General features: G+C 53.5%; 2 protein-coding genes across 9 annotated transcripts in view; both read left to right on the forward strand.

Moving 5' to 3' along the window:
- Positions 1-22679, forward strand: part of DVL3 (dishevelled segment polarity protein 3) — a 33370-nt gene extending 10691 nt beyond the window's left edge. The window contains exons 1-17 of one of the 8 annotated variants that reach the window (XM_074834126.1): positions 9904-10222; positions 11011-11150; positions 13695-13816; positions 14224-14330; positions 14929-15064; positions 15340-15433; positions 15832-15901; positions 16196-16335; positions 16533-16609; positions 17039-17151; positions 17467-17517; positions 17640-17789; positions 18629-18760; positions 19015-19182; positions 19802-20014; positions 20299-20697; positions 21155-22679. In XM_074834126.1, the coding sequence (XP_074690227.1) occupies positions 13770-13816; positions 14224-14330; positions 14929-15064; positions 15340-15433; positions 15832-15901; positions 16196-16335; positions 16533-16609; positions 17039-17151; positions 17467-17517; positions 17640-17789; positions 18629-18760; positions 19015-19182; positions 19802-20014; positions 20299-20697; positions 21155-21186 (1929 nt within the window). In that variant the 5' untranslated portion in view covers positions 9904-10222; positions 11011-11150; positions 13695-13769 and the 3' untranslated portion in view covers positions 21187-22679. Of the gene's footprint in view, positions 1-9739; positions 9810-9903; positions 10223-11010; positions 11151-13694; positions 13817-14223; positions 14331-14928; positions 15065-15339; positions 15434-15831; positions 15902-16195; positions 16336-16532; positions 16610-17038; positions 17152-17466; positions 17518-17639; positions 17790-18628; positions 18761-19014; positions 19183-19801; positions 20015-20298 lie in introns of those variants that run through there. The other 7 variants (XM_074834118.1, XM_074834119.1, XM_074834125.1 and 4 more) reach the window with 7 other exon arrangements.
- A 766-nt stretch (positions 22680-23445) lies between these two features.
- Positions 23446-27741, forward strand: part of AP2M1 (adaptor related protein complex 2 subunit mu 1) — a 29578-nt gene continuing 25282 nt past the window's right edge. Inside the window, exon 1 of the mRNA XM_074834127.1 lies at positions 23446-23536. The gene's annotated coding sequence lies outside the window, so the exon portion shown is untranslated. The remainder of the gene's footprint in view (positions 23537-27741) is intronic.

The raw sequence follows: 27741 nt of genomic DNA on the forward strand, positions 1-27741 counted from the left end.
CGTGTTATCTGCAGGAACCAGGTGAGCTCCTGGTCGGTCAACACATGGTGCTGGCACAAAGTGCTTGTGGTGACTTTACATCTGACTGAAGGAGACATGCTGCAGGGGAATTTGATGTCAGTATCACAGATAATTAGGAAGCTCAAAATCAGGATCTAGTTGTAACTTGATTCATCAGCAGATCCACAGACATGGGAAATGGCCCTATTGCAGTGCTAACATGTGACAAGTCTTTCTGGGCTGCTGTTGGGAATAGTTAATGTGTAGAGTGACCAGTTCAACACAGTTACCAAGCTCATGGGATATTTACATACTGCAGACAGATTGTGCTGCCTTTCACTGCACTTCTCCATCCTTGAAGGACCTGTGAGTTGGTAGCTGTGGCTTTGAGACCCTCCACAAGAGAAACGTTTCATGTCACGTGTGATAGTGACTTCTGGAGGTCACTGACCATTATCCAGCCTTTGGTGCAGTTGTCAGAGATGGCAGGTGGGAAGGCTTTGAATGGTATGCAAAAGGGTCAGGCCTGGGAGTTCACAGTGTCAAAGAAAAGCAGCAGCTCTGGGTTGGACTTGGTCTTGCAGAGAGGGGTATGTTGCTGTCACACTGTCCTCTTCTGAATTGTGGGGAAACTTACCCTCTTGTTGAAAAAGCTGCTGATCTCTGGTGTAGAGGTGAGTCCTGGCAGGATCTGGACGGGGTTCTGTACGTGGCACCTCACACAGACTACAGACTAATGCCAGTCATCCCTTATTGCTGGGCTGCTGAAACAGAAAACGCCTGCCTTCCAGATCAAGACCATGGCCTGCACCCTGTGTGAGTAGATCTCTGACACTCCTTTGGAGGAGTCCTAGGTAGGCAATGGTCTCCTGCCTGCCTAGGTATTGCTTTGTCCAGTGGAACATCCGTCAGGTGTCAGCAGGAGTCCTGTGGGAAGGGCTTTCATAAAGGAATGAAAAAGAAATGAGTATTTTTGTTGCTGAGAGTAAAACAGCAGCACAGTGGAGACAGCTCATATTTTCCCTGCTTCTTGGCTAATCAGATTCCTTTTAATTTACACTAATTGATTGGCTCCTGCTTTATGGCGCTCATCCGCTTTCTGGACCTCTGGCTGAGTGAGTTGTGTACCAGCACATGCATGGTTTGTTTAGGACTGGAGCATCTTTCTTGTCTCTTTTTTTTTTTCCAGCAGTTGAACAGTATTTGCTTGTTTGCAGGGTGACAGCTGGAGGTCAAGCTTGGCTGGCCTGGTAAAGGATGCTTGGTAGGAGATTGATCATTGTATTGTTCAAGGGCTTGGCCCTGCATCTTGAAAAGAGTTTGGTGAAGATGACTGGTAGTAGCTGAAATAGATGAAATATATGAAAGGCTACAAAAATGTACTCTGTTCGCTGCCTTTGTACAGGGAATTTCTTGTACCGTCCCCTGCACTGACACCATCAAAAGCAGGAGACCAGGTGAAACAGCTACCCTTCCTCTACCCTTGATTGGTTTTGTCTACTGGTAGACCTGTGTAGGAGCTGATCATTTAAATGATTGGTTTTCTCCCAAGTTCTTCCTGGCTTGCTGACAATTTCCTGACAGTGAAGTGAATACTTTGGGTTGCACCAAAAATTATCCAGGGCCCAAAGGTGAGGAAGGAAAAGAACATGCATCCCTGTCCCAGCAATGGCCAGAAATGGTCCTTATGAGCATGCAGACCCCTCATGGTGTCTGCTGCCTCCTGCAGTTTAGGATCAAAGGGATGTAGTATCACTGTTTGCCCTTTTTTCGGAGTGCTGCAATAGCTTGGGATTGGGAACAAAGTTCTTTCTTTGCCACCATGCAGCTGTTGTGACTCTGAAAGGCTTTTCTTTGCGTGAGTCCTTCTCATTGTCTTTGGCAAATGTTTTGTGGTGGAACTTAGTTTTGAGCTTTATTAACTCCCTGTTGGTTTTATAGGGGTTCTCTGTATGTCTTATAGACCCAGCTAGCAGACATGTTGCTGATGGTAGCCCAGCTGGATGTGAAGAATAGGTGCAGTCATCTAGAGCCTGTTACACTTCAAGGCCCCTTCCCACCGGGTAGGAGGTTAGGCTGGTTTCCTTGGGAGACCCTTGCAGAGTTGTTTGTGCTAGGAGAGAGTAATGTGAGCTGGTCACTGTCTTGAGGGCAGGACACGTGTGGAGGCTGCTTTGTCATCTCCTGGTGGAGATCTGTCATTAAATACAAATTAATTGTTAACATGATGGGGAAACGAACCTCACTCCTCCCCACAGACATCTGCCTTGGTCTGTGCCTTCCCAGACCTGCTCTGGAGGTGACTGGCCAGTAGAAAGGTGCTCCAAGAGCAGAGGATTGGTGCTGGGCAGAGCTGCTGTGCTGGCAGCCTGGGACAAGGGGGTGCTGGCGAGCAGACTGCTCTGTGGCAGCTCCCTGCCTCCCCAGGTGTGGAAGTTCAAGCTTTCAGACTTTGTTTCCCACCCTCCCCCTCTTCCCGTTTTCCCCCTCTTCTCCTCTCCTTGCTCTCCTGCTGAGTTGATGCTTTTCCAGGAATGAGCTGTACTGCTGGCCCAGCACATTCCACAGCAGCAGCGCTTTCTTGGCAGGAGCCTCGCTTGCTGTTAAGAAAAAGCAGGACTGACTTGGCGTCCTTCAGCTGAGGGCCAGAAAAGGAAGGCCTGGTCCTACCCTCCTCATGGTGCATGCAAGCCTTCACAGACATCATGGCCCTCTCCCTTGACTGTTGTGTATGTGCTAACATCACACCATCCCCCCAGCAGCCCTTTACAGCTCCTCACTGTCGTCTTAACTGGCATGAAGTCCCTGGGCATTGCAAGGGAGACTCTTGCCTTTCTGACCAGCCTAGAAAGGGGTGAGTGACTTCTGTGGAGAGCTGCAAGGAGTTCCCTGTGGGGCCCAGACACCTCATCTACAAGCTTCTTGTGTTTTGCTAGCAGCGGTACCTGGGTAAATGCTTTTTCCACCTCGTGGTACAATCCCTTTCTCTCTGTCTGCAGGAGCTGCTGTGTTGCAGCTCTGCATTGTGGGCTCTTCCTGCTGTCTGTGTCCAGACAGAGCTAAGTGTCAGAGCAGACCAAGTCTCCTCCAGTTTGCTTGCCATTTCTCAACATTAATATCAACCATCGCAACTGCATCAGGATTTTACCCTGTCTCACACACATGTCTTTGTTCGGCTGGGGCCTCTCTGGGCCTGTTTCCTATCCCTCCTTGAATACAAGCCCAGCTTTTGGTCACTGTGGATATATCTGTGGATTTGTCTCTGTTCCCTGAAGGTCATTTCTGCAGATGTTTAACCTCAAATCTTTCTCACAGTGAGTCCTTGCACTTGTCTTGTATCTTTGTGCTGGGCTGTGCAAGCTCTTAGAGCTGTTGAGGAGCTGAAATTGAGCTACCAGGGTGAAGAACCTGGCTGGGCTTCTGCTGGGAGTTCCCGTTTGTCCTGATTTCCAATTCAAAGAGACTCAAAGTGTCACTGAACCTTCGGGGGCCTGGAGAATGCTTCCTTTGATGATGTCTCTAAATGTTCTTCTGGGGGTTGGAAGCATCACTTGGGCAGGGCTGGATTAATTAGTGTGGAGGTGCCTCCTGCAGTCCTGGTGCAGCTTCCTTCTCCTGACAGAGGACAGGCTTGTTGGGCTTGTTTGCAGAGCAGTGCTGCAGCCAGATGGTCACTCCGGATATCAAGGCAGGAGGGGCTGCTGGGGCTCTTGGACTCATTCGGAAATCAAAGTCTGTAGCTTTGCTTTGATAAGTGCAGCTCCTGGGCAGGCCCTGTGAGGTTGGGTGGCTCATTCCCAAATGCCTTTCCTTTTCCAGTCTTTGGACTAGATGAACAGGAGGTCTGTCGTCTGTCATCTCTCACCCAGTGATGCCTGTAGGACTGAGCATGGGTCCAGCTGGAGCCAAGCATCTCCTGGACAGGGAGGCTGTGGTTGTCCTGGTGTAAGTCCAGTGGAGTGATTGCTGATGTGTTGATGAGAGGTTCTTGGGGAGAACAGTTGCCATCTTAGATGTCTGTTCAGCTCCTGCCTGAGTGACGGTGGGGGAAAAGCACAGAAAGCTGTGGGGCAGCAGTGGTGAGCGCAGTTGAGGGAGACTGTAGTTTACAGCCTGAGAACAAAAGAGGCTGTTCCTGTGCTTTCACGCACGGGCACAATGTCTCTGCTCCTGAGGAAAGTGGGTAGTAGCTTGAAATGGGGTGACCTGCTCCCCGAGGATTCCTTGTAAAGCTCCCTTGATTTGTTAGGAGAGCAGAGGTGGCCTCTGCTGCTCGAATGCAGAGCTGTGTTATCGTGTGTTAGCAGGACAGCTGGTTTGTGCTCCTTGATTCTTAAAAAACGCCCCAGGTAATGACAGTGCTGCAAGGGAGCTCACGTTCACACGAGGTGCAGGGATAGATGGGAGGACAGCAGCTCCTCTGGGGGGGAGGGTCTGACAATTAAACCCACCTACAAACGTGTTTTGCTTTTTACCCTGTGCTACAGCATAGAGGAGCAGTGGAGAACACCCCATCTGGGGGCTCGAGAGGGAAATAAATGGGAGAGTGATGGTCTCTGTTTACACTCAGAGAGCCCTTCTCACCCCAGTGCACCATGCAATTTGTATGCTATGTACTCCTCCTCACACAGGAGGTAAAAATACGTTGAGGAAGACCTGAAGAATTCCCTGGCTTACGAAGACAGACAGCTCAAATCCTCTAATCCTGTTTGATGCATGCTGTTTGCCTGCAAAGCCCGAGGTCTCGCCAATACACGTGTGATCGTTGGCGTGTGTATACTTTGGATGGGCCTGTAGCCCTTGGGGGGATTGGATCCCCATGGGAGGCACACATGTCATGTCTGGGCTTAGTCTAACAGGTGAGCATTTCCTATCTGAAATTCTCTGTCAGAGAATTGCCCTGTCCAATTTTCTCTTCTGGTGAAATGGCTGCAGAGCTCATCCCTGTGGCCTCAGCATTTGATCTTGCAGAATAGAGTAGGATTTTCCTCTAGAGCTAGGAGATGCTCCCATTTGGATAGTAACACATGAAGGTGCTTCCTTTTGCTATGAAGCATTATTAATCTATACGATCATTTGGAGACAAGACATCCCTACCCTCAGGGGTGTGTAGTACAGGTCTTGAAAATGAGATCATATTTCTGGTGTGTAAATCCCTGGAGCTTGTGCTATTGGGTAGAAACGTCTCCTGATGTTTTTTAGTTGTTTGGTTTTTTTTTTTCTTTTGCAGGCTGTAGGAGATTGGGCGCTATTAAGGTCAGAGGAGTGACCCACCTAAGCTGTGCGCTGTTGGAAGGTTGTAGTAGAAGATTAAGTTTAACAATGAATTTCTGGGCTTTGCAATGTTGGAAAAAAATGTTGCTGTTCTGTAAAGGTCTTTCTTCTTAATAATTGAACTAAATGAAGGAAAAGATCTTTTTTCCATCTGCTCTACTAGCTTTACATCTTTTCAGTGTGAAATTGTCACTGCTCAGTTGTCTTCTCAACCTTTGCACCTCCCTTAGTAACAGACTCCTTTGCATCTTGGCCATCAAGTTGTCGTAACATGCTTGAGGGTCCCCTTCCCTCACCTCCTTTCTTGGTACTGACCCCTCAACACCAGATTTCGCTTTTCTGATCACTGCCACATCGCGTGAGTGCTTCTCTCTGGGTATCCTCCCCATTGCGTGCCCTTAGATAGACAAGTTGGGGGACGGGACTGCCAGAGACGAGCAGCGATCGCTGCTGAGCTCCAGCCTGCATCCAAATCTGAGATTCAAATCCTTCTGCTGGAGCCTTTGTCCGTGCCTCTTGGCTTACTTCTTTTGCTGCGTTACTCCATCCGAGTTCTTCTCTGGGACCTTGCTGTGGCTAGCGGGTCCCGCTCAGGAGAGACCAGAGCTGGCTGAAGCTAGAAACTCCCTCGTATCTACAGCCTGCCTGGGCTGGAGGCCACCGAGGGGAAACAGGGAGGCTGGGAGCACAGCAGCTGCGCTGGTAATGTCTGCGCAGCCCGGGGTCTCTGACACGACACAGCCGTCTCCGAGGCTTGGGTTTTATGACCTCCATTCTCTCCTGTGCACACACTCTTGTTCCCCACCTTCCCTTCATTCCTAGGACATGACTCTGTGATATAAAATACCCTCTAATTTCCTGAGCCAGGCTGGGGCTCCCTGGAGAAGGCAGCGTCTGCCCGCCTGTCCCTTGCCTGCCTCTGCATCCTTGTTCCAGGCTGCCAGCTGCTCCCGCCGGCGGGGAGCAGGAGGGAAGCTGGGAGCGTGGCATCTTCCCAGGCCATGGGGAGTGGGTCTGCCGGCTCTTCTGAAGAAGCCGGTGGGAGGGTAGGGATGGAGCCATGGTTGGAGCTGGGTTTCCTCCGCTTCCCTCCCTGCTGCCGGGGCTGCCCCTTCCCCTCCCCCAGCCGCATGGGAGCAGATGTGGTGCTTGTGTCAGCCCTGGCAGCCCCCTCTGCACACCCCAGCCCGGCTCCTGCGGCAGCCAGAGCCTCGTCCCCTCCTCCTCCCCCCCAGCTTGGCCCCGTGTCGCTGGGGATGGCGGTTGAATCATCCGCCCACTCGGCCTGCCTCCCCTGTAACCCTCCCTCCTTCCTCCCTCCTTCCTCCCTCCCGCAGGTCTCTTTGTTGGAAAATTCAAGGCAGATGAGTGCCGGGGAGCGCTGGGCCTGCAGGCCAGGCGCTGAGCCTGCAGCTTGGCCACAGCATGTCTGCTGGCCCAGGGGATGGGCTGGGGGCTGGTGAGCACCCGGGCTGCGGGGAGATTGTCCATGCAGAGCAGCAGTGCTGAGGGGACTGGACCCACGCTGGCCTGGGCAAGGCTTGGGCGGCCTCTCCATAGAAGGGGGTTTTTCCTGGCCACCGTCTTATGCCCAGCCCCCAGCAGGACTTTAAACATGGGAAAATCTGGAACTGGGCTGCCCTGATGGCCGGTAAACTAAAAGCAGTCCCTTTGAAATCAGCCTTGGGCAGATGTTTTCCCTGGGCTGTGGTGGCTCCTGCCAAAAGGAAAGGCGTTTACAGAACTGAGAGAGCCCGAGCTCCTTCTGGGTCTGCTCTTTCAGGATTCCCAGGTTCAGACCCCATCAGCTGGGGGCTCTTCCCAGCACATTCACAGGATGGTTTTCCCTCCCAGCACATCGGGACAGTTTCATCTCATGGCTGCCTCCCTATGCAGCCGCGGAGGAGAAACGTGGCACTGCTCACAGCTCCCCCAGAGGCTGCTCGGTTGGTGGCTTCTGACGTGAACCTGCGGCCTTGTTCGTGTGAAAAGTGTGACTTGAAGAGAGCGGTGAGAGGTGGGGGGAGGAAGGCTGCAGCTCAGGGCTGAGGCTGGAGAGGAATGCAGGGCACGAATAGCTGGGATGGTGCAAGGGATGACAGGCGTGAGCAGGACTGCAGAGAGATTCATCCTTGGCATGCGCCTGACTCCAGTACTATCAGTTTTTGCTCTGTAGAGTCTAAATATATAATCCATTGTCCTCTGGCATCTGGGTGATAAATAGTGATAAATAATGTAGTGGCTGGGGAAGGAGGGAGAAAACTGCTCCGGGGTGGAGCTGACCCATGGGATGTCTGGGGCAGCAGTGGGGTAATGGGAGCGACGAGGGACCAGCTCTCAGGACAGAGGAAGCTTGTTCACCATCGGGCATTGCAGTTGAGGGTGGGCGGGAGGGTCTTGGGGGTTGGTTTCCTCTGGCTCCACTGAAAGTGGAATAGTTCATTTGTGCATAGTGGTTGGTCACCTTGACCCTGCAAACATATCACCCTGTCCGTTCACCCGCAGGCAGGGCTGTGTGTCCCTGAGCAGGCAGCATGCAGCACTGAAAATTGGCTCTGCCTGAAGTTCTCTCTAGGAATTGGATGAAGTCCAGGCTGCTGGCGACAGTATGAATGGATGCTAGTGCAGCCAGGCCAGGGTGCGTGTGTGTGTGTGCTTGGAAGTGAGGAGACAACAACTTGCCTGCATTGGAAAGGGTTGGCGTGGGCACCGAAGGGAATGGGTCCTGGGGAAGACTGCCTGCGTCTGACACTCATCCTGGGCTGCAGGGGCTTTGGGCAGTGGCTGGCACAGGGCATGCTGAAAAAGCATTAAGCCAGCAGTGTTCTTAATCCATCCTCGCTGCTCCTTTCCTGCTTTTTCCTGTTTCTCCATCTGTGCAAGAAGAACTAATGCACATCCTGGGAGTGGATTAGACTACTCAGACTGTGACCTCCTCATCTGTGCCTTCTGGGGATCTGTAGCATTTGTCCAGTCTCTTTGCTGGCTCTCCAGTTTGGGCAGAGATGGTGAGTGCCAGCAAAGACGTGGCAACGTGCTGCCTTTCACCCTGTGGGACAGCCCTTTGCTGAGCGTTTGTGACACTGGAGCAACCAGCACGGCTGGCAGGGTGGAACGAGCCTGCTCCCCAGGTTTTAGTCTTCCAGCAGTGTTCATTTGCCTTTTGCTGATGCCTTGCAAGTGTTGGCGAGCCTTGCCGTCGTATTTTCGGTGACGGTTTGGACAGTTGGCACACCAGGGAGCACAGCCGGGAGCCCAGAGTACCTGTTTCTCCGAGCCCCAACGTGCTGCGACTCGATGGCAGTGCCTGGACTGCGTGACAGTCTGGGGCAATGGGTCACAGCTCCGCGTCCCACGCTTGCATCCTCTTCGATTCTCCGTGAGTTGGGGACTGGTCTGGGGACCCTTCAGAGCTGTTGATGGAATCCCACCTCTGTGTACTCTGTTAGTTACTTACAAGCTACTGCTTTTTAATACATAATTTCCCTAGGTTTCACATTCGTTCTTTTGTTCTTTTTCTGTTGGATTCTTTTCCCCTCCAAACATAATTTATTCACTGTTTAGTTACTACATTATTTTTTTAAGCACAATATGTGTCAAGATACCTTAGATAGAGCTTGGAAGGGGAAATTAATATCACAAACTACTTGTAAGATGTCTTTGTATTAAATAAGTGCTTAAAACGTTGTCATTGAGTAGAAAAGAAAATGAGCTTGTTAAAGCCTATTTTGCCATTAAATCTGATTTATCAAAGATGGTATTAATTGAATCTGGTGAATTTACAAGTTGTTTTGATTGCAGATTCACTGTGGAAAAGGCACCTAAACCCAGTGATACTTAAAATAGAATAAATTTTCTCTCCAGAGAAAACTGATGTGTTTACTGTCGGGGCAAAAAAATTATCGGTGGTGCCTCCATTATGAAGACGGATAATAACGTACCTGTTTGTGTAATGCAGGAACATGACATTGTGGCACAACTATAAAGCTTGAAGTGATGTTGAAATATTGTGTACGTAATTAAAAAACAACAGTAACATTTGAGAGGCAGCATGTTTAGTGTATTTCACTTTCATCTATTAGAAATCTCTGGCATACGTTGTGATTCTTTCAGATCATTATAAAGAGGTTTAAATTATTTATTTCTTTAGAAATAAGCGAACTGGTGGAAATATGCATCTGAATTCTTTTTTTTTTTTTTTTGACTGATTAAAATGTGGATCGGGGGATAAAACAGCTGGATGCACACAGGAGAGCCTGTTCTGCCCTTGTGTTCTCCCCTCCAGCCTGCCAGTTATGGCTGTGAGCACAGGAAGCTGTAGCCAGGAGGGACCTGCAGGTCCTTTCCCTGCCCCATCCACAAGCCTGGGCTGCCTATTGCAGGGTGCAAAACACCCGCCTGGGAAGGTCTCCTTGTCCTCTGCAGTCCCGGACCCAGCTCTGACTGCCTCCTCTCCTCTCTGCAGGGTGGTGAAAGAAGAGATCTCGGATGACAATGCCAAGCTTCCCTGCTTCAACGGCCGGGTGGTGTCGTGGGTAAGCAAGCCCCTTGCTTCGGTATCTCACTGCCTGTTTCTGCCCTCTCCGAAAACCACCGTTTGGTTGCATAGTGCCAAGTAAGGCACGGGGACTGCTCCGTACTGTCGGTGTGCTGGCTGCTAACGAAGCTGATGAGCTGGATTGCCACGCTCCAATCCCTCAACTGGAGAGGGGGCTGCGTGGTGCTGGGTCCCCCGTGCCGGGGACGATGTGGGATGCCTCTCTGGAGAGCCCGCGGTAGCTGATGCCTGGCAGAGGTGGTGGTCCTGGCCTGTCTGCAGTGTAACCCGTGTGCCCCTATGGCAGGGTCAGCTTTCCAAGGAAAGTCCTGCTCGGTGACTGGCGCAAAGGGCTTAAGTGACTTTAGTGCTGGCGAAGCGGACTGGATTTGACTGCCCTGACGACTGAAGGTACTGCCTGGGCAGCTGCAGGACAAGCTTCTCCCTCCATGCCATGCCATGCACATGCTGTCCCCTGCCCGCATGCCTCCCTTGCCCCAAGGGGATCCTCTTTTTTGGCAGGGGGGAGAGGGGTATTCAGTCCCCATAGCCAGCCATCCCTTTTTCCCCTCTGCTGAGCTGCAGTTTGTGCTGATGGGTGTGTGTGGATCTATGCCAGGAGCAGAATCAAGACCCAAGTGCCTTTTTCCAGAAGCCACCAAATAGCCCCTAAACAGTAAAAACCCTCAGCAAATTAGACTAGGTCGGACCTAGTGCTGCTTCTATCCCTGCACCAAACAGCTAGGCCTCAGCTGGGGACCCATAAAGTGACTGCATTTCGGGAGGGTGGGTGGGGGTGACGGACCAGGCAGGTGGGTGCCCAGCTGACAGACTGGCTCCTGCTGGGATGCTGGCCAGGGGGGCAGAGTGAGGTCCTGCCCATTCCCCGCATTGGGACGAGGGGGTGCACGGGGAGGGGGCTCCCACACAAAGAGCCGGTGGCCGGGTGCTGCCGTCCTCCCTCTAGCGGTTAGCTGGGCCCCTCAGCAAACATCCTGGCCAGCTCCTGGCCACCATCCCCGACACGACTGCATCTGCCCCGAGACATCTTCCTACCCCTCCCTTTCCAGCTGCCTTTTGTTTTCCCCTGCTCTGTGAGGAGTCCCAGAGTCCCTGAACCCTTTCCATTGATCTTTTTTTACCTGGTGTGCTTTTCCTCATGGTCCACACATCCATGCAGCTGCTGGTTTTCCTTGCAGGGGCTCTCTGGTTGCTCAGTGTGAGCGGCATGGATCCAGTGTGGCTCTGTCTGGTGTGACGAGGCCACGGTGCTGCCGCGTTGGTGTGCTGGCTCCTTGCAGGGAATTTGTGCCTGGAGTTAGGACCGCTCACAGCTCTTGTGCGTGAAGGGTGATGGGACTCTCAGTGACCTTTATGCACAACTGATGATCCCTTTTTCTATCTCTGCTGAGAATCTTCTTGTCCATGGGTGGTTTGGGGGCTGGGGGGGAGCACTTGCTTTTCTGCTTCTGCTAGACAGGCCAGGATGAGGCTATTTTAGGAACTTGGTACTAATTTTAGCTAGGGGGAAAGACAGGAGGTTGGATCCAAGTGAATATTTCATGACAGTGCAAGAGGCAGGAAAAGTGCAGGGTGGTTATCAAAACCTTCCCTGGAGGAAATCCCAGCCCTGGGAGTGTTAGAGGAAGGCAGCATCAGTCCCCCTGCTTGGGAACACCCGCTCTCCTCTCCTCACTGCTGTTTGACAGCTGCCTGTGACTAGTTCCCTCTGTCCAGATCTATTTGCCTGGTCTTGTCTTGAGATCTCCAAGCACAGAGCATTATATGACTTTTCCCTAGGTAATGCTGGCCACTTCCAGCATCTCTTCTTCCCTGTGTTCCTGGACAGTGGCTTCCAGATCAGGGATGTGGACCTCAGGGAGTGGGATGTGTCCTGGGAAGACAAGTCAGCAGGAAGGTGCTGGGAGCAGAGCTGGGCATGTGCCTGGGGCTTGCTGAAGGGAGGGAAGCTGAGCCAAGTGTGAGACAAGAGCTGGTTAGACAGTTGCCAGAGCAGGAGCCGTTGGGCTTGTCCTGGGGCTTGTGGGACGGGCTCTGCAGCTTTTGACTCCCCAGGGTGCTCTCTGCCCTGTCTGCTGCCTTGGCTGCAGCTTTTTCAGGGCTGCTCTGTCTTTCTTGCCACGGCTGCATCCCTGTCTCTGTTCCCACTGCCTCCCTGGCAGCAGACCCCTCTCCCCCTGCCCTAATGATGATCTGTGGGGTCCATCCCCCCCTTTATCATGGTTTTCCCAATTCTTGAAGGTGGGCAGGGCACTGCTCTGTGTTTGATCAGTGATGCTGGGAGGTGCTCAAGACCTGTGTAAATGGGCTGTGCTCCAGCACCTGGATTGACATCTGTTCCTGCCTCCATGCAGATGTGGTCCCCTCACCTGCAAGCAGCAGAGCTGCCTTTGCATTGACACTGGCATTATGGTGTGGGCAGCAGCGATCAGCTCCTTTCCAGCCCATATTTCATGATCCTTCTGTCCTGACCCACAGTGGGGCATCCCTCACCTCTGTTAGATCAGACCTCTCCTGTGGTGGCTGATGGCTTGGCAGTTGGTTCAAGTACACAGGCTGAGACTTGTCCCCTGCCCTGGTCTCCTCACCTCCCTGGACTGGCTCCAGGCTGACCCACAGCCTGTTTTGTCTGGGGCGGATCAAGGCACTGGGCCCTGCAGTCCTTCCCTGACACTGGGAGAGAGCCAGCCCCTGCCCTGCTTGCCCATGCTGTGCAGGGGACAGGTGTGGGGCAGACGTGAAAAGCACATTGGAAGATACTTAAAGATGAAAATTGATCTTCCCTTGCTTGCAAGCTCTAGCTGGTCCCTGGGGACTTGCTCCCTGGCCAAGGCAGGACTCTTTTCTGGGCCCTGTCACCTCTGCTCTGGGGATCCTTGAATATCTCTTGCAACAAAAAGGCTTTTTGTTGCTTTCCTGCCCAGCCCTATTGGGATTAGCCCTGCTCAGTGCAGCTTGAAAGTGAGGAAAGCACAAACCTGGATTGGGAGCGATGCTGGGGAAACCACTTTCTATTGAGTTTATTTGTGAGCTATCCTGTTTCATCCCACTGGCAAGCCCGTTCTTCCCAGGACAGGCGCCACCTCATTCCCTGAGCCCTGAAATTGATGGTTTATCTTAGAGCCAGAGGCATGGATGTAGGTGTCCCTGGGCTGCCCCAAAGCATGGCTGGTATAAAGAGTTCCTGGCATTTGACCCTTTCTTGAATTTTTGTGCTGGGGAAAGTGTTGAGCTTCCCAGAGGTTGCCTGGAGATTGTGCCCAAGCCAATTAGCTAGGCAGAACCTGAAAGTTTGCAAAGTATGTGTGGAAGACAGAAAAATAATATGTTGGAGTCTGTTTCAAAGCCAGCCTCAACCCTGAGCTCTGTTACCCCCAGCTCCTGTGGGGCTGTGAAGGTGAAAGTCCTGCTCAGTCCTGCAGCTTGAAGGCAGAGGTGTAGAGGCTGGTAAAATCGAGAAAAGGAATGACTGGTAGCTGCCTCTCCCGATGTAAGAACAAGTAGGGGAATCCACTCCTTGCTGTAGGACATGTGCTAAAGGTTACCTGAGTGTAAAAACTGTGTGGCGTGGGTGTGCTGTGCAGATGATGTCAGAGTCTCTAAGCAGGGCTGTCAGCCACCCCGACTTCACCACCGGGTCAGGAATTCCTGAGCCACAAATAGCTGGCGTCTGGGAAGGCGTTGAGGGGGAATGTTGCTACATGCTTGGCCTGTTCGTACCCGCTCCTGGGCACCTGCTGTTGTCCACCGTCAGAGATGAGATCTTGTGCCAGGCAGGCTTTTGGCCAGCTCACTTGGCCACTCTTGTAAACGTTTTCCCAGTGCCTCAGCCATTTCATTCTCTTGTCTCTTGTCCCTCCAGCTGGTGTCTGCAGAGGGTTCCCATTCAGATGCTGGCTCGGTCTGTGCCGATAACCAAACGGAGCTGCCTCCCTCCATGGAGCGCACGGGAGGAATTGGAGACTCCAGGCCCCCCTCTTTCCAGTAAGTTACCGGGACACCCATCCTGGTTTCCAAGGGGCCCACAGTGACTTTGGTGTAAATCCAGACCAGGGGCTGGGACACTCCTACCCAAATTGGCAGGGATCACAGCCAGCCAGAGGGGAGGAGGATAGGGCTGGGAACAGATTCGAAGTAGAGCTGCATTATTCAGCAAGCAAGGGCATGCTGAAAATAGTGCAGGGAAGTTGCCAAAGAGCTGGCACAGCTTCCCCCAGTCCTTTGCCCTGCTCTTATACGTGTGCTATGGTTGTTTTCCACCACCTCTGCTTGGGTTTCTCAAGGAGGAGACAGCTGATGGCTGGAGGCTCAAGCTGGCCAGCACAGAGGTAGAGGGAGCCTGCTTAAGTTGTTCCCTGTTGGACATATTTGTTCCTTTTATCTCATCGCAGCCCTAACACTGGGGGGAGTCGAGAAAACTTGGACAATGAGACAGAGACAGACTCGGTGGTGTCATCGCAAAGGGAACGACCTCGTCGGAAAGATGGGCCTGAGCATGGTGAGTGTTGATAACATGGCAAGAGCTCTGCAGGGCATGTCTGGGCAGGGTGGAGGCACCAGCTCCAGACATGGGGCAGCTCTGTCTGCTCTGCAGAACCTTCCCAGCTCGGAAGGGCTGTTCAGTGGTGTGAGGCCATAGCCTCGTGGTGGAGGCAGGAGCTAACCCCTGTGTTACATCAGAGCTTGGTGACAAAACCTTTGGGGGCAAGGGAGCTGTCTACTGTAGAAGCCTCAAGAGCAGGAGAGAGAGGCAGCAGTGCCTCAGTCCTGTTTAGTTGAAAAGCAGAGTGTGCCATAGCCTTGGCACTCCGTGCTGCTCCTTGGTCTGCCAAGACACAAGCTGCGAGAGTCTTCCATGGCTTTATCAGCGTTGTTCCTCGTAGTCCATCAGCCTCTTCCCCATCCTCTAGTGGGGTAGAAGAGGTATCCCACAGAAGATGGATCTGATCCCAGGGTGGGCTCGGAGCTGGCTGGCACTAGATGGAGTTGTCTGATTGCCAGATTCATTCTAAGAAGGTTGTCTTGAACCCTGCGTGGAGGAAGGAGGTGTTCACCTGTGGCCTGTCTGAAGCATACTAAGCCTTGTCTTTCCATAGCACCCAGGGTGAATGGTACAGTGAAGGGAGAGCGACGCCGAGACCTGGGTGGGTACGAGAGCTCCTCCACACTTATGAGCAGTGAGCTGGAGACCACCAGCTTCTTCGATTCAGATGAAGATGACTCCACCAGCAGGTAGGAAAGCTTAGGTCCTGGAGGAACACTGGCTTCCCCCTCCCTCCCAGCACAGAGAGATGCCTTTGTAGGGCACAATAATCCTGAGCTCCAGGGTCCTTGCTCAGGTCTGCCTCTGTCTCAAGCCTCACCCAGTAGCCCCCTCTGCTATTTTCTGTTCCCCATGTACATTTGCTCCTGCAGTCCTCTATTCCCTGTGCCATTTCTGTGGTTCTCTTGCTGCCAGAGCCACCACCCTGGCAGCAGAAGAGCTGACTTTCAATTTTTGCCTCTAGGTTTAGCAGTTCGACAGAGCAAAGCAGTGCTTCCCGTCTAATGAGGAGGCACAAGCGACGCCGGCGGAAACAGAAGGCTCCACGCATTGAGCGGGTACGCAGGGGCTGGGTGTCCTGGGGAGGGCAAGGTGGGTGCCTGGTGGGTCTCCCCACTCAGTGCTCCAGGGCTGATCAAGAATTCAGCTGTGTTTGCTGTGGGTACAGCTGGGGACAGGTGGTGTCCAAGTGCTGAGAATTCATAAAGTGCTGTAAACCTTTCCCAAGCCAATGTAGCCTCAAGAGCTGGGGCCACAGACCTTGTCCAGGCTGTGGAGAGGTCATAAGGACTGTGACTGATGCCCTCTGGCTCTGCAAAGCTCCCAGCATAAGGCTGGAGTTGTGGGTGGTGGCTGTGGTGCCACAGGGAGTGGCAGGGAGCACAAGTGGAGGGAGCTTGGGCTGGGAATGTTACCAAGGCACAGGAGGACATCTCAGATTTCACTTATGTTGCAGTCATCGTCCTTCAGCAGCATCACAGACTCCACCATGTCCCTGAACATCATCACGGTCACACTGAACATGGGTAAGTGGGTGCTGTGCATGGAACCTACAGTCCTTCCAGAGCAAATTGGATCTCAGAGAGGGAACTGAGGAGGGGACAAAGAGAGAACATGTGGGGAGGAGTGAGGAGATGGGTTCTGTAGGAAAGTGGCTTGTCTTGAAGCACTGGTCTCTCAAGAGTTGCTCTGCGTCCCAGGACATCTCTCTGGGACACGAGTGCAAGCGACCATCATTAGCATGTGGTTTATCTGAGGTCAGGGCTGCTTGTGCCTGATGCTTTATGGTGTCTTACTTCTTTCTCTTTCCATCCCTGCAGAGAAATACAACTTCCTGGGCATTTCTATTGTGGGACAGAGCAATGAGCGTGGGGATGGAGGCATTTATATTGGCTCTATCATGAAGGGCGGCGCTGTGGCAGCTGATGGCAGGATTGAGCCAGGAGACATGCTTTTGCAGGTACTTCACGCCCACATACCTCCATCTTTGGGCCTGGGAAAGCAGTAAGAAAAGACCCAGAAGCCTCCCTGTGCACTTTGGCAGGCTAAACCCAGGAAGTTGCGCTTGGAAGAGGGAAGCTGAGTCACTGCTGAGCTGAGTGGGGAGCTCAGCCTCTGGTCACATCTCTGGAACTCACCTCTTTGCGTTGTTTGCAGGTAAATGACATCAACTTTGAGAACATGAGCAACGATGATGCTGTGCGGGTGCTGAGGGAAATTGTGCACAAGCCGGGGTAAGTGCTCGGGTTGTTCCTTACCTCCACGGGCAGCTGTACAGTGTGTGCTTGGGCTGTGTGAGTCGTGTCTTCCAGCCACCTCTGTCAGTGACTCTGCAGAAGCTCAGAAGTTAGGCTTCTGGTGTTGCTTTGATTCCTGGGTTTTCATACCCAAAGCAAGAGTTGCAGCCAACAGAATGTTGGTGAATTGGGGTCTGTGCCCCTTTTCTGTGGGGATGCTGTGTCATTAGGGTCATCAACAACCCTCAGCAGGGTCACATAATTTTGTCCATGCCACTAAGAAAATCCGTAGCTGGAGAGAGACGCAGGCACTTTACTGGCAGCTTCTCCCTGCCTGACAGGAGAGGGCCAGCATACAGCATCTGCCCATCACGCAGGGGTTTGTGCCACTGGGCTCTTGTTCTAACTCTTGCCTTTTTGTTGCAGGCCCATCACCCTGACGGTGGCCAAGTGCTGGGACCCCAGCCCCCGGGGCTGCTTCTCGTTACCCAGGAGTAAGTGGATAGCTGACCCACCCTTAACGCTGGTGCCCAGCTCATGTGAGAGCCCTGCCTTAAGCACTTACTTGGTTGTTGTCTTGTTCCTCCCCTGTGTGTGTGACTCCATGTGGCACTGAATTGGGGTTTGATGGGGTTTCAGCTCTCCTGTTAGGAGGCTGCTATGTCCTATTCCCAGGCCAAAATGCCCATAAGCCCAGCCCTCCTTCCCACATCACGCTGGGGACGCGTTTCACTGGGGCAGGGGGGTCACTTGCTCGGGGCGCCAGAGGAAAGAGAAACCCCTCCTTGAGCCATAGGGGGATCTCTCCCTCTGCACCTCTCCTGCTGACCCTCCCTCTCTTCTTTCTCTCCCAGTTGCTCCCCAGCGGATCTGGGCTGGGCCAGACTCTCCATGCTCCGATCCGGGTGAGTCCCGGCAGATGCTGGGGATGGAATGGGCTGCGCTGAGTCCCTGTCCCTCCCCAGAGGTTGATTTGATGAGGGGATAATTTCTTATAGCTACTGACTGACTCTTTTTTTCAATGCAGGTGAGCCCATCCGGCCTATCGACCCGGCAGCCTGGGTGTCTCACACGGCAGCGATGACTGGCACCTACCCAGCGTACGGTATGAGTCCATCCATGAGCACAATCACTTCCACCAGCTCCTCCATCACCAGCTCCATCCCAGAGACCGAACGTAAGTCCTTGTGCCTCCGTGCTCCACCCGCTGCACGGCTTCCTCGCCTTCGCTGTGCTGTAAAGGGAGCAATACATCTGCTTGGGGACAGCTGGGATGGGCAAGATCTGCCCTGCCAAGGGACTAGGAGGGAGGCAGCTCTCACCAGGCAGGCACTTAAATCAGTGGGAGTTCTGCCTGGGTGAATTAATAGCACATTTTTCAGCCTTCTACATAAGCAGAGTAGGAGAGTCTGGGAGCAATCCAGGAGCTATGGCAGGTGCAGAGGAAAGGCTCGGGGCAGTCAGTGTTAGTGGCTGAGAGTGTGGGGCCAGAGGGATTCAGCTTGTCCCTGGAGCAATTGCCCTCCCAGCAGATAGGGCAGGAGAGGAGGCAACTGGGAGCAAAGAGCCTTGCAAGTGGGGCAGGGTCCTGCTAAGCACAGGGCTCTTTTAGTTGCTTTCTGAAGGTTTCGGGTGATTCTAGTATACAGAGCCTGAAGCTAAGGGTCTGGAGAGCTTGAACGGGGGCAAAGAGCCAGGAGTTTGTTGTAAATATGTGAGGAGCAGAGAATTCTCTTTCTGGGCTGTGTGGGCTCAGTTGGCAGCTTTTGGATCTCAGCTGCTTGGGACTGGCTGGAAAGAAGGAAACTCTAGCCTGGGTTTTGCACAGAGGAAATGGCTGATGCGTGACGGGTAACGTTGGAAGGCTGGAAGGGGGGTTACACAGCATGCGCCCCAAGGCTGTCTGCGATGTATTGTTCCCTGGCCCATTCCTCCTGTGTGTGATGCTTCCATGTGGCCCTGTTGTCTTTTCTGTCCTTTCTCACCTCTGCCTCCCTTCCTTCGTCCACACCACAGGCCTCGATGACTTTCATCTGTCCATCCACAGCGACATGGCCACCATTGTCAAAGCCATGGCCTCACCAGAGTCAGGCCTGGAGGTGCGTGACCGCATGTGGCTGAAGATCACCATCCCCAATGCCTTCATCGGTAAGAGACTGCGCTGCCTGCAGCAGAGGCAGGGACTGGGCAATGAGTGGCCTGTTTTCCAAGCAGATGCCCAAGGGAGCATCTCTGTCACCATAAACTAATTGTTGACCAGGCCAGAGTCACAAATTGAACCTTTAGCTGTGCAGTCCCTTTTCACCTTTTGGCCCACTTTGTCTTGGCTCCAGTTTGGCCCACTGCCTCAAGGGCCACTGTCTTCCTCTCTTGCTGTATTTAACTCTGATGTTTGGTGGCAGGTTCGGATGTGGTGGATTGGCTCTATCACCACGTGGAGGGCTTTACAGACCGTCGTGAATCCCGCAAATATGCCAGCAATCTGCTGAAGGCTGGCTACATCCGACATACCGTGAACAAGATCACCTTCTCGGAGCAGTGCTATTACATCTTCGGGGACCTCTGTGGAAGTATGACACTTGGCATGGGTGGGAGGGAGAGGATGGGAGGGGTAGAGGTCCTGCAGAGCCCTGCTGACATCATGGGGACATAGCTACAGCCATTGCCATCGGACTGGGCCCCTTGTTCTACACACCTTGTTAGAGAGTGATGAAGGATATCCCAGCTGCCTTGTCATGCTGCTGGAGTGGTGAAGTTGGAAGCAGCGTGGTCAGTGTCCCCTACTATGCGATCTTTTCTCCTAGGCAGACACAGCGGAGTCTTAGTCTTTACTGACTTTGTCTCTGGGCTCTGAACTTCCAGTGCTTGCAAGGGGGTGGTGCTCAGACTACTGGGTTCTGCTCAAATAAGAGGCATGGGGGGAAGTAATTGGCAGGGTGAGCTGTAGCTGTGATGTGGTCCTTTCCCCCCAAGCTGGTCTCTGTATTAGGATGGCAGCTCGGACTCACACAGCCTGGCTGTTGTCCAGCCAGGAAGAACAAATGGTTGTGTTGACTAGCAGGGAGAGTGCCAACTTGTGTCTCCTTGTGTACCCGGTCCTGGTCCATCAGCAGGGGCAGAGAGGAACAACTTCATCACACATGGTTTTCTTTCCATTTGGATTAACCCCTCTTCTCTGTTTTCTTGCAGACATGGCTAATCTTTCTCTTCATGATCACGATGGCTCCAGCGGTGCCTCTGATCAGGACACTTTGGCTCCGCTCCCCCACCCAGGAGCTGCACCCTGGCCTATGGCTTTCCCGTATCAGTATCCACCACCTCATCCATACAACCCCCACCCCGGCTTCCCTGACCCGGGCTATAGCTACGGAGGGGGCAGTGCAGGCAGCCAGCACAGTGAAGGTGAGTGAAAAGGACTAAAAGGGTGCGCAGATGCCCTGTTCAGTACAGGGAAGCAGCAGGAAAAGGCTGGTTAGGCAAGGTCCTGGGGTGGCGGGGGGGGGAGCCAGGGCAAAAGCCATCTCAGAAGGACTGTGGGATCTGGAGTTGAAAGGAGGCTGAGAGCACGGACTGTGTTGGCGCACGGCTGTGCTGCAGCGTGCTGTAGTCCTCTCTTGGCTAGAGGAGCATCCTTTCTTCCGGGCTTGTCTGAGCTGTCACCTAACTTTGCCTCCTCTGCTTCACAGGGAGCCGGAGCAGCGGTTCCAATCGCAGCGGCAGTGAGAGGAGGAAGGAGAGAGAGAAGACCGGGGAGTCCAAGTCAGGTGGCAGCGGGAGCGAGTCGGACCACACCACGAGGAGCAGCATGCGGCGTGAGCGCGCGGCCAGCGAGCGCTCGGTGCCGGCCAGCCAGCACAGCCAGCGTAGCCAGCACTCTCTGGCTCACAGCATCCGCAGCCACCACAGCCAGCAGTCGTACGGGCCGCCCGGCCTCCCCCCTCTCTTCAGCCCCCCCATGTTGCTGATGCCTCCACCACCTTCAGCCATGGGGCCCCCCGGGGCACCGCCGGGTCGTGACCTGGCCTCTGTGCCCCCCGAACTGACAGCCAGTAGACAGTCCTTCCGAATGGCCATGGGCAACCCCAGTGAGTTCTTTGTGGATGTAATGTGAAGCGCCCGTCCCCTGTCTGTCTGCTGCCCCTCCTTTCCCCCCCTCTATCCCCGTCGTTTGTCTCCTAGGACCAGCCCTGGCTTCACCCCTTGTTTTTTGGGTTTTGTTTTTTTGGTTTTTTTTTTTGGTCTTGATAATGAAAAGAAAAAAAGGGAAAAAAAAAATAATAAATGGAACTAAACCTCGATTCTAATCCCTCCTCGAGCGGGGTGGACGGGCCTGGCAGGCCTGCTGGGTGCTGCCAGGCCATCCCGCCACCAGACTTGTGTATTGCCAATGGTAATTCCCTCCTGCCGTCCTCTCTAACCCCATTAATCCGCACCCATCCCAGCGCCCTGTGCTGCTTGCCCGTGTGTCACCGCTGCCTCGGTCCTTCCACCCTAAACATCTCTTCTTTCTTTTCACCCTTTTGTGTTTCTTCTATCAAGCAGCAAAGAATTACGGGGTGTTTGACTTTCTCTGAGCCTGCCGCCCGTGGGGGGGAGAGCTGGAGCGTGGCGTGGCCCGACAGGAGGACACAGAGCTCCAGGGGCGCTGGGCACGCGTGGCGCTGAAGATGGCTTCTTTCCTCCCCTTTGCGGAAGACGCCCTGCCCTTCCCGCAGCCCTGAGAGGGGAGCAGGGACCAGCCTTATATATGCGTTTTAAATCCCGTTGTAGTTGCCTTTTGGCTAATGCATGAATGTTCCAGGGCTTCAGTGCCTCTGGGGAGTGGAGGGATGCTGCCTCTTGCCTCCCTTCCCTTGCCCACACACTGGGCCAGGTCTGAGCCTGGCCTTGCCGCAGGGCAGGACCCTCCTTTACCTTGCCTGGGCTGAGAGTCTCAGGGCTGGGGCTGTACCTCTGTATTCAACCCAGAGTGGTGGTGGGTGCCTGCGCAGTCTTGCGCAACTCGGGGCCCTGCACCTGCCCTTGTGTACTTGGGGGGGATTTAAGGGCAGAGTTCTGCTCCCTCCATCCTCCTTTTTGCCCTCTTGCCTGGACATACTGCTGCCTGTCCCATTTGTAGGGGCTGTCCCATGCCTGGGGCTGCTGGTGGCAGCTGTGGCCTTCTCCCTCCTGCTGTCACGTTCAGCAGTGTGACATCTTCAAGGGCTTCGATGGAGATAGAAGGCAAGGAAGGGCCACAACTGGTTTGCTTTCATGCTTTGGGGAAACATAGAGGTCCCCTGTATTTGCCCTGTGAAGGGCCCGAGTCTGCCTCCCACTCTGCCCAGGACCACGAGCGCTGCTGGCCTGGCTGCCGGGAGGGATGAGACTCTGGGATGGAGGTGGGATGGCCCCACTCCCTCCGGGCTGTCAACAGCACCTGGCAGCAACATGAGCTCTCCGGGGAGGGAGTCTGCAGCCTGAACTGTGGCATCTGGGCTCAATGCCCACAGATGTGCCAGGACAGTTGAGTCCATTTGCTCCGGCGTTCCCTGCCCTTTTTACTTCCTCTTCTGGGTACTCAGAGATGTGCCTCGGGCTGGGGGCAGCCCCTTCCCCATGCCCAGGGCCAAGCACGGTACAGTACAGACACGCTCGACCCTGCTCCCGTCGGTGCTGGCACCCTGTCCTACCGCCGCGCCATGGCTTTCTCTGCAGGCATTGCCTCCTGTCTTTCTCATGTTTGCAGTTTTTATATGCTGGAGATGTGTTTTGCTCCTTGGGGGTCTGCCTTGCCCCTACAACCTCTCTGCCAGCTCTTGCGTGCCATCAGTTCATCTCGCCGTGACTCCCTAAAGCCTCGCCTTTCCCTCGGCCCGCCGGAGTCAGCCTGCCCCGCGCCTGCTCTCTGCCATCCTCCTGTCCCCCGATCTGGGCACCAGCAAGCTGCCGCCTGTCCCCCCCATTCCTAATGCCACCCAGCAGCCTCCCTGGCCACTGCTCACGTCCTTGCCCTACCCTGCCCCCTGGGTTTTATACAAACAAAACCAATCTCCTTGTTTTTATTTATAAACATAGTTTTATTGGACTCCTGCCTTGTGTTGTTTTTTTTTTTCCCCTCCCCAGCTTCTTCTTTTCTGCTCTGCCTTTTGCTCTGCAGCCGGAGCCCAGTGGGACGAGGGCACCCCGTGCCTGTTTTCCAGCTGAGCCCGTTTTCCCGGGGTGCCGAGGGCCCGAACCTGGGCCCGGCCCGGCCTCCCGCTGCCGCCGCTCCCCGGTGCGGGGCTGCCCGCGGGCGGTCGCTGTCCCCGGGTGTCTCCCGTTTCCCGCGGGTGCACCGCGGGGGGGGAGAATCAGTCTGACAGCGGGCGCGGCCGCGGCGCTTGGTGCAGCTCCCCTCGGCCGCGCTGCGAGGAGGGGGGCGGGCGAGCCCCGCGGGTGCGTGGGCCCAGCGCCCTGGGCGGTGCTGGGGCCGTGGGAGCCAGCAGCGCCGTGGAGGGGCACGGTGGCTTCGGGCCTCTACGTGCGTGCGGAGGAGGAGCAGCCTCCCCGCCCGGGCACACCCCTGTGACCGGGGAGCAGGGGGAGTCCCCACGCCCGGAGCCCCGGCGCCGCCGCTCGCCCCTCGCGCGGACACGGTGGCCGCGCCGCCGCCCCGCGCTCTCTCCCTCCGCGCTCCTCGGACTACAACTCCCAGCACACCCCGCGCCGCGGGACTACAGCTCCCGGCAGACTCCGCGCGGGACCGACCTTCCCGCCCCCGCCCGGCGCTGCGGCCGGACGCCGAGCCCCGCCTCCCCGCGGCGGCGCATGCGTGGTGCGGCGGGGCGCGGGCGGGGCATGCGCGACGGCGGCTCTGCAGTGATAGGGGGGGCGCGGAGGGAAGGGGGGGGCGGCGGCCGCCATCTTGGGCGCTGGGCAGTGAGCGGCGGCGGGCAGCGGCAGGTGAGATGCCCCGGGCCGTTTTCGCGCTCCCTGGTGGGGTGCGCAGGCCCGTTTCCCTTCCCTGGGCGGCTTCCTGCGGCGGGATTCGGCTCTGCGGCCGCGCCTGGGCTGTGGCCGAGTTACCGCGGGTGGTGGCTACCCCGCCGCTCGCCGGGGGTGGGGGGTCCGCGGGCCTACCCCGCGGGGCGCGGCGCGGCCCTGACAGGCGTGGGGCGGGGGGGTCGTCCTGCAGGGCGAGGTCCCCCGCCGGCTGTCCTTGAGGAGGGGCGCGGGAGTGCCCCCCGGAGCCGGGCTGCGCCTTGCGGAGCCGTGTGGGAGGGAAGCGGGGCTCCCCCGGGAGGGCTTTTCCTCAGCCCCCGGTGACCCCAGCCCCGCTGAGGCTGGCTTATCCGCTCTCATGTTACTTGGGGTTGATTAGGTTTATTAATTGTTCCTGTTAATTAGCGATCTGCCTGGAATACCTGGGGGTGGCAGCCCTGCGGTGCTGAACCGGGTGAGGGTGGGGACAGAGTCAAGCTCTGTGTGGCACAGGACGGCTAGGGAAGGCCTGCACCGATGTGCTAGGTCAGCCCGAGCAAAGGTCTTGTAGTCAGATCGGGCTGGAACTTCTCCTAAAATCATTTTGCTGTACTACTGATACAAACGTGAATTAGCTAGGTCATGGCTTGCACCCTCTAGCTTTCTCCCTGGAAAACCTGCTGAGGCAGAACGTAGCACTGCTGATGCTAAACTGTGCTTGTTCTGAGGCTTAAAACGGGCTCTTATCCAACGGCTCTTTTAGATGTGTTTCCACTTCCATTCTTCCCTGGATCAGGTTTTTCGGATTCAGTACATCTGCAGGAAACAGCTTGTGTTTATTGTCCAGCGCAGTTGACTTTTCTCCCCACTAGGAAATGACTTGCTTTTGAGCTAGTCTTCTCCCCATAAGCTGTGTGATTCCATGATATGTTTTCTGCTTGCTTTAGTATGACAAAACTACTGTCAAGTTTTAGCCTCAGGCTGCTAAAATCTGAGCCTGGAACTTTCCCAGATAGGTGAGTCTGGATGGCTTCTGCGGCTGGGAAGTCTAGGTATTACAGGTTTCTAACTGTATGCGGACTCATGTGCTGTCTTCTTGGACAACGCTTGCTTGAATGCTATCAGAGCTGTAGCTACTGGTTTTTTTCCTATAGTAAAAGCTGTACTTGTCCCTGTGAGCTTTGCTTGCAGGGACAATTGCTAATCTGACAAGATGCTGCCAAACTGCCTACTTCCATATTTTCCCTGTCAGAAGGGAGGCATCACTTCTCTGCCGTAGGAAGTGCCATGTTACTGACATCTAGTGACAAAGATACCTGGTGTTCTTTGGGCTGCAGACTGGCCATGTTTTCTTCCAGAGAGAGCATCTGAAATATCCTTGAAGGGTATTATGGCCGGTTGCTTCCTCTTCCTGAGAGAACACAATTCTTGCCTTTGAAGAGTTGAGTCTTGAGGCTGTGAAGCGTTACATCTCGAGTTCTTTGAAGCACAGATGACTGGAAATGCACTCTGGTTTGATAGTTTTTTTTTTTTCCCCTGATGAAATGGGAACAATCACTAAACAAAATGGGCTTTGTAAAGAAACTTCCTGTGACCCTAGTTAAACTTTTCTTGTCTCATCCCTGCATCAAGAAATAATAAAGCCAAGACTGTCTTTTGCAGCACAACATCTTGCACTGGTTTTCTAAGCTTATACTACTAAAGACCATTAGAGTATTTAAAGGCTGTTCTTAGGGTTAACTGGAGGATGGACAGACATATAGCCTGGGGTGCCAAAATATAATTGGTCTGCATGGCAGAGTCAGCTTCTCTCCTTTAGTGAATGACCTACAGAGTCAAAAGTTACTAGCAAGCCATATATTATTTTCATCTCAGCAGGAGTTGGCAGCTCAGCTAAAAGCTTGCAGACTGAGGCACAGGATGTGAAATGCAGTTATCTGCTCTACAGTTATTGTAGAAAGAAACACTGACAAGTCAGGGCATCTAGACCATTACTGGTCTGCAGAATATAAGCTCTTACTCAAACTGCAGTCTGTGTCTCTAACCTCTTCTGTTAGGAGATGAATAGAATGCAAGTTACTGTTCAGGTTTCTAGCTCAAGAGTGAAAAGCAAGTAGAAGTTGCTTCAGACTGACTTTAAAAAAAAACTGCCTTGGAAGAACTGGTAGAAATGGAAGAAGGCATTGGGGCTGTTCAGATAAGGTTGTACTCAAAATAAGGTGTAGAGGTGTGTTAAATACTGTTCCTGTGATGTTTTACCAGAGTAAGGGAGCTTCTCGTGTTTCCCTGTGTCAGTATTTATCTCTTGTCACTCTTTAGACTGGCTGTGTGCAGTATGGCATGTAGAAGTAGACTGTGGGAGGAGAGCCTGGTAAGAGTTGAACGTGCTTCTCTTCCTGCCCACTGGGTATGGGGATTTATGGGATTGGGTTTAAAATAGGAACAGTCTCTCTGAAACTGATGGGTTTATTTCAATAGCTCTTTAGCTCACAGTGTGCCTCTTAATTAAATTATGCAGCCTGTCTTCCTCAGGATGAAGTGATTGCAGCTACTTTTGTTTAAAACCAAGTGCAGCCCATGGTCTCCTGGAAAGTGGCTAATGCAGCCCTCTAAGCAAAGCTTAGACGCTTGGATTAGCTGGTGGGGTGATGACATTGTTGTAAGCCTTAAGCCTTTTGGTTTGATAATGGCTAGCGCTAGCCTGAAAGGACTGGTTTCTGAATAACTCCAGTTTGCCAGAGCAGCCTGACTAATCCCCCTCCTGCTTCAACTGTTGTCACTTGTCCAAGATCATACTGATTTCTGGAATGCAGAAATTGTTACAGTTGGTGATTTACCCTCAGCCCCCTGGGTGAGAGCTGCAATTCCTCTCCTGGTTTCTTCCTGGATGAGAACTCTAGCAGCTAATGTACCTTGAACTGCTTAGTTAAATAAGCTCCTTAATGCACAGAAGTCTGTCTCACTGTTAAGTCAGAACCCAAACTTTCTTTTAATAGACTCCTAAAATGGGTTGGTTGCTTTACATCAGCTTATTAACTGACTTGTGATTGCTGTTCCCTAGATGTGCTGTGCAGATGAGAGAAGTAAGCATTCCTGTTTTCATTCAAACTAAGTGATGTCTGTGCTGTGGGAAACTTCTAGCCCCTTAATGAGAGTGACAAAGCCCAGAGCAGCTGGGTCTTGGGCTCACTACTGATCATCTTGTGTTTATTCGTATCCTGTACTTGATGGCCCAGTAAACTCGGTAAAGCTAACGGCTTGTCTCACAGTGGGGCTGTGTCTGTGCAGATGAGCAGGAGCCTGCTGATCAACCCTCAGAGCCTTGCTCCTGTCAGGGGTTGAGTTGAAGGCAGACCATGTCACGTGCTTATTTTCACCACCTCTAGTGCTAGACTCTTGCCCGGAGAGGTATCTCTGCAGTGAAAATAGCACCCGCACAGCTGGCTTAGTGAAACACAGCTGATCCCAAAGGTGTGTTCCAAAATGAATGGACAAATGCACTCTGCTATCGGGATGCTACCAGAGCTCACCGAATCCTGAGGCTGCTGGTGCTTGGGTGGTAATGTGGAACTGTAGTTATATTGCTAGGGGCAGCGTTAGAACTTCTGTCCCTGCTGTCCAGCTGCTCTTGAGCTGCTGCGTTACCACTGCACCTCTGAAGAGAGAACATGGAAGATTTGCTGAGCAGACCTGCCATGATAGCGGCCAGGCCTGGCTCAAGAGTTCAGCAGCTTCTGCCTGCACTGAACTTAGAGAAACAGACAAAGCACAAATACCAATATATGACCAAAGTTTATGGAGGCTCCAGTACTGGTAGGCTGTAGGCATGTTGCAAATGATATTTCCTCCAGACAGTGCCTCATTCTTTTAGAGCTAGAACAAGCATCTCTTGCCTGTACATGAAGCTGCAGTTACTGCAGTCATGTTGCCTCATACCACTACAGAAAACTGATGAACAATTCACTATTTTTCCTAAGCAATGAATTTGAGCAGATCAGCTTCTTTATTTTTTTGTTTTAATTTGTGCGAATACAGTTATAAAAGGCAGACAACTATTCCAAAGTTTGTGGTGTAGGTTAAAGCCAGCACTGTTCCTGCTAGTGCAGGGAAGGATTAAAGTCTACATGACATCACCTGAAAGACTTCAGATAATGGCACAAATCTTTGGAGAAAATCACTTGTTTGAA

The sequence above is a fragment of the Strix aluco genome, chromosome 9 (genome assembly GCF_031877795.1).
Source record: "Strix aluco isolate bStrAlu1 chromosome 9, bStrAlu1.hap1, whole genome shotgun sequence".
NCBI classification, from domain to species: domain Eukaryota; kingdom Metazoa; phylum Chordata; class Aves; order Strigiformes; family Strigidae; genus Strix; species Strix aluco.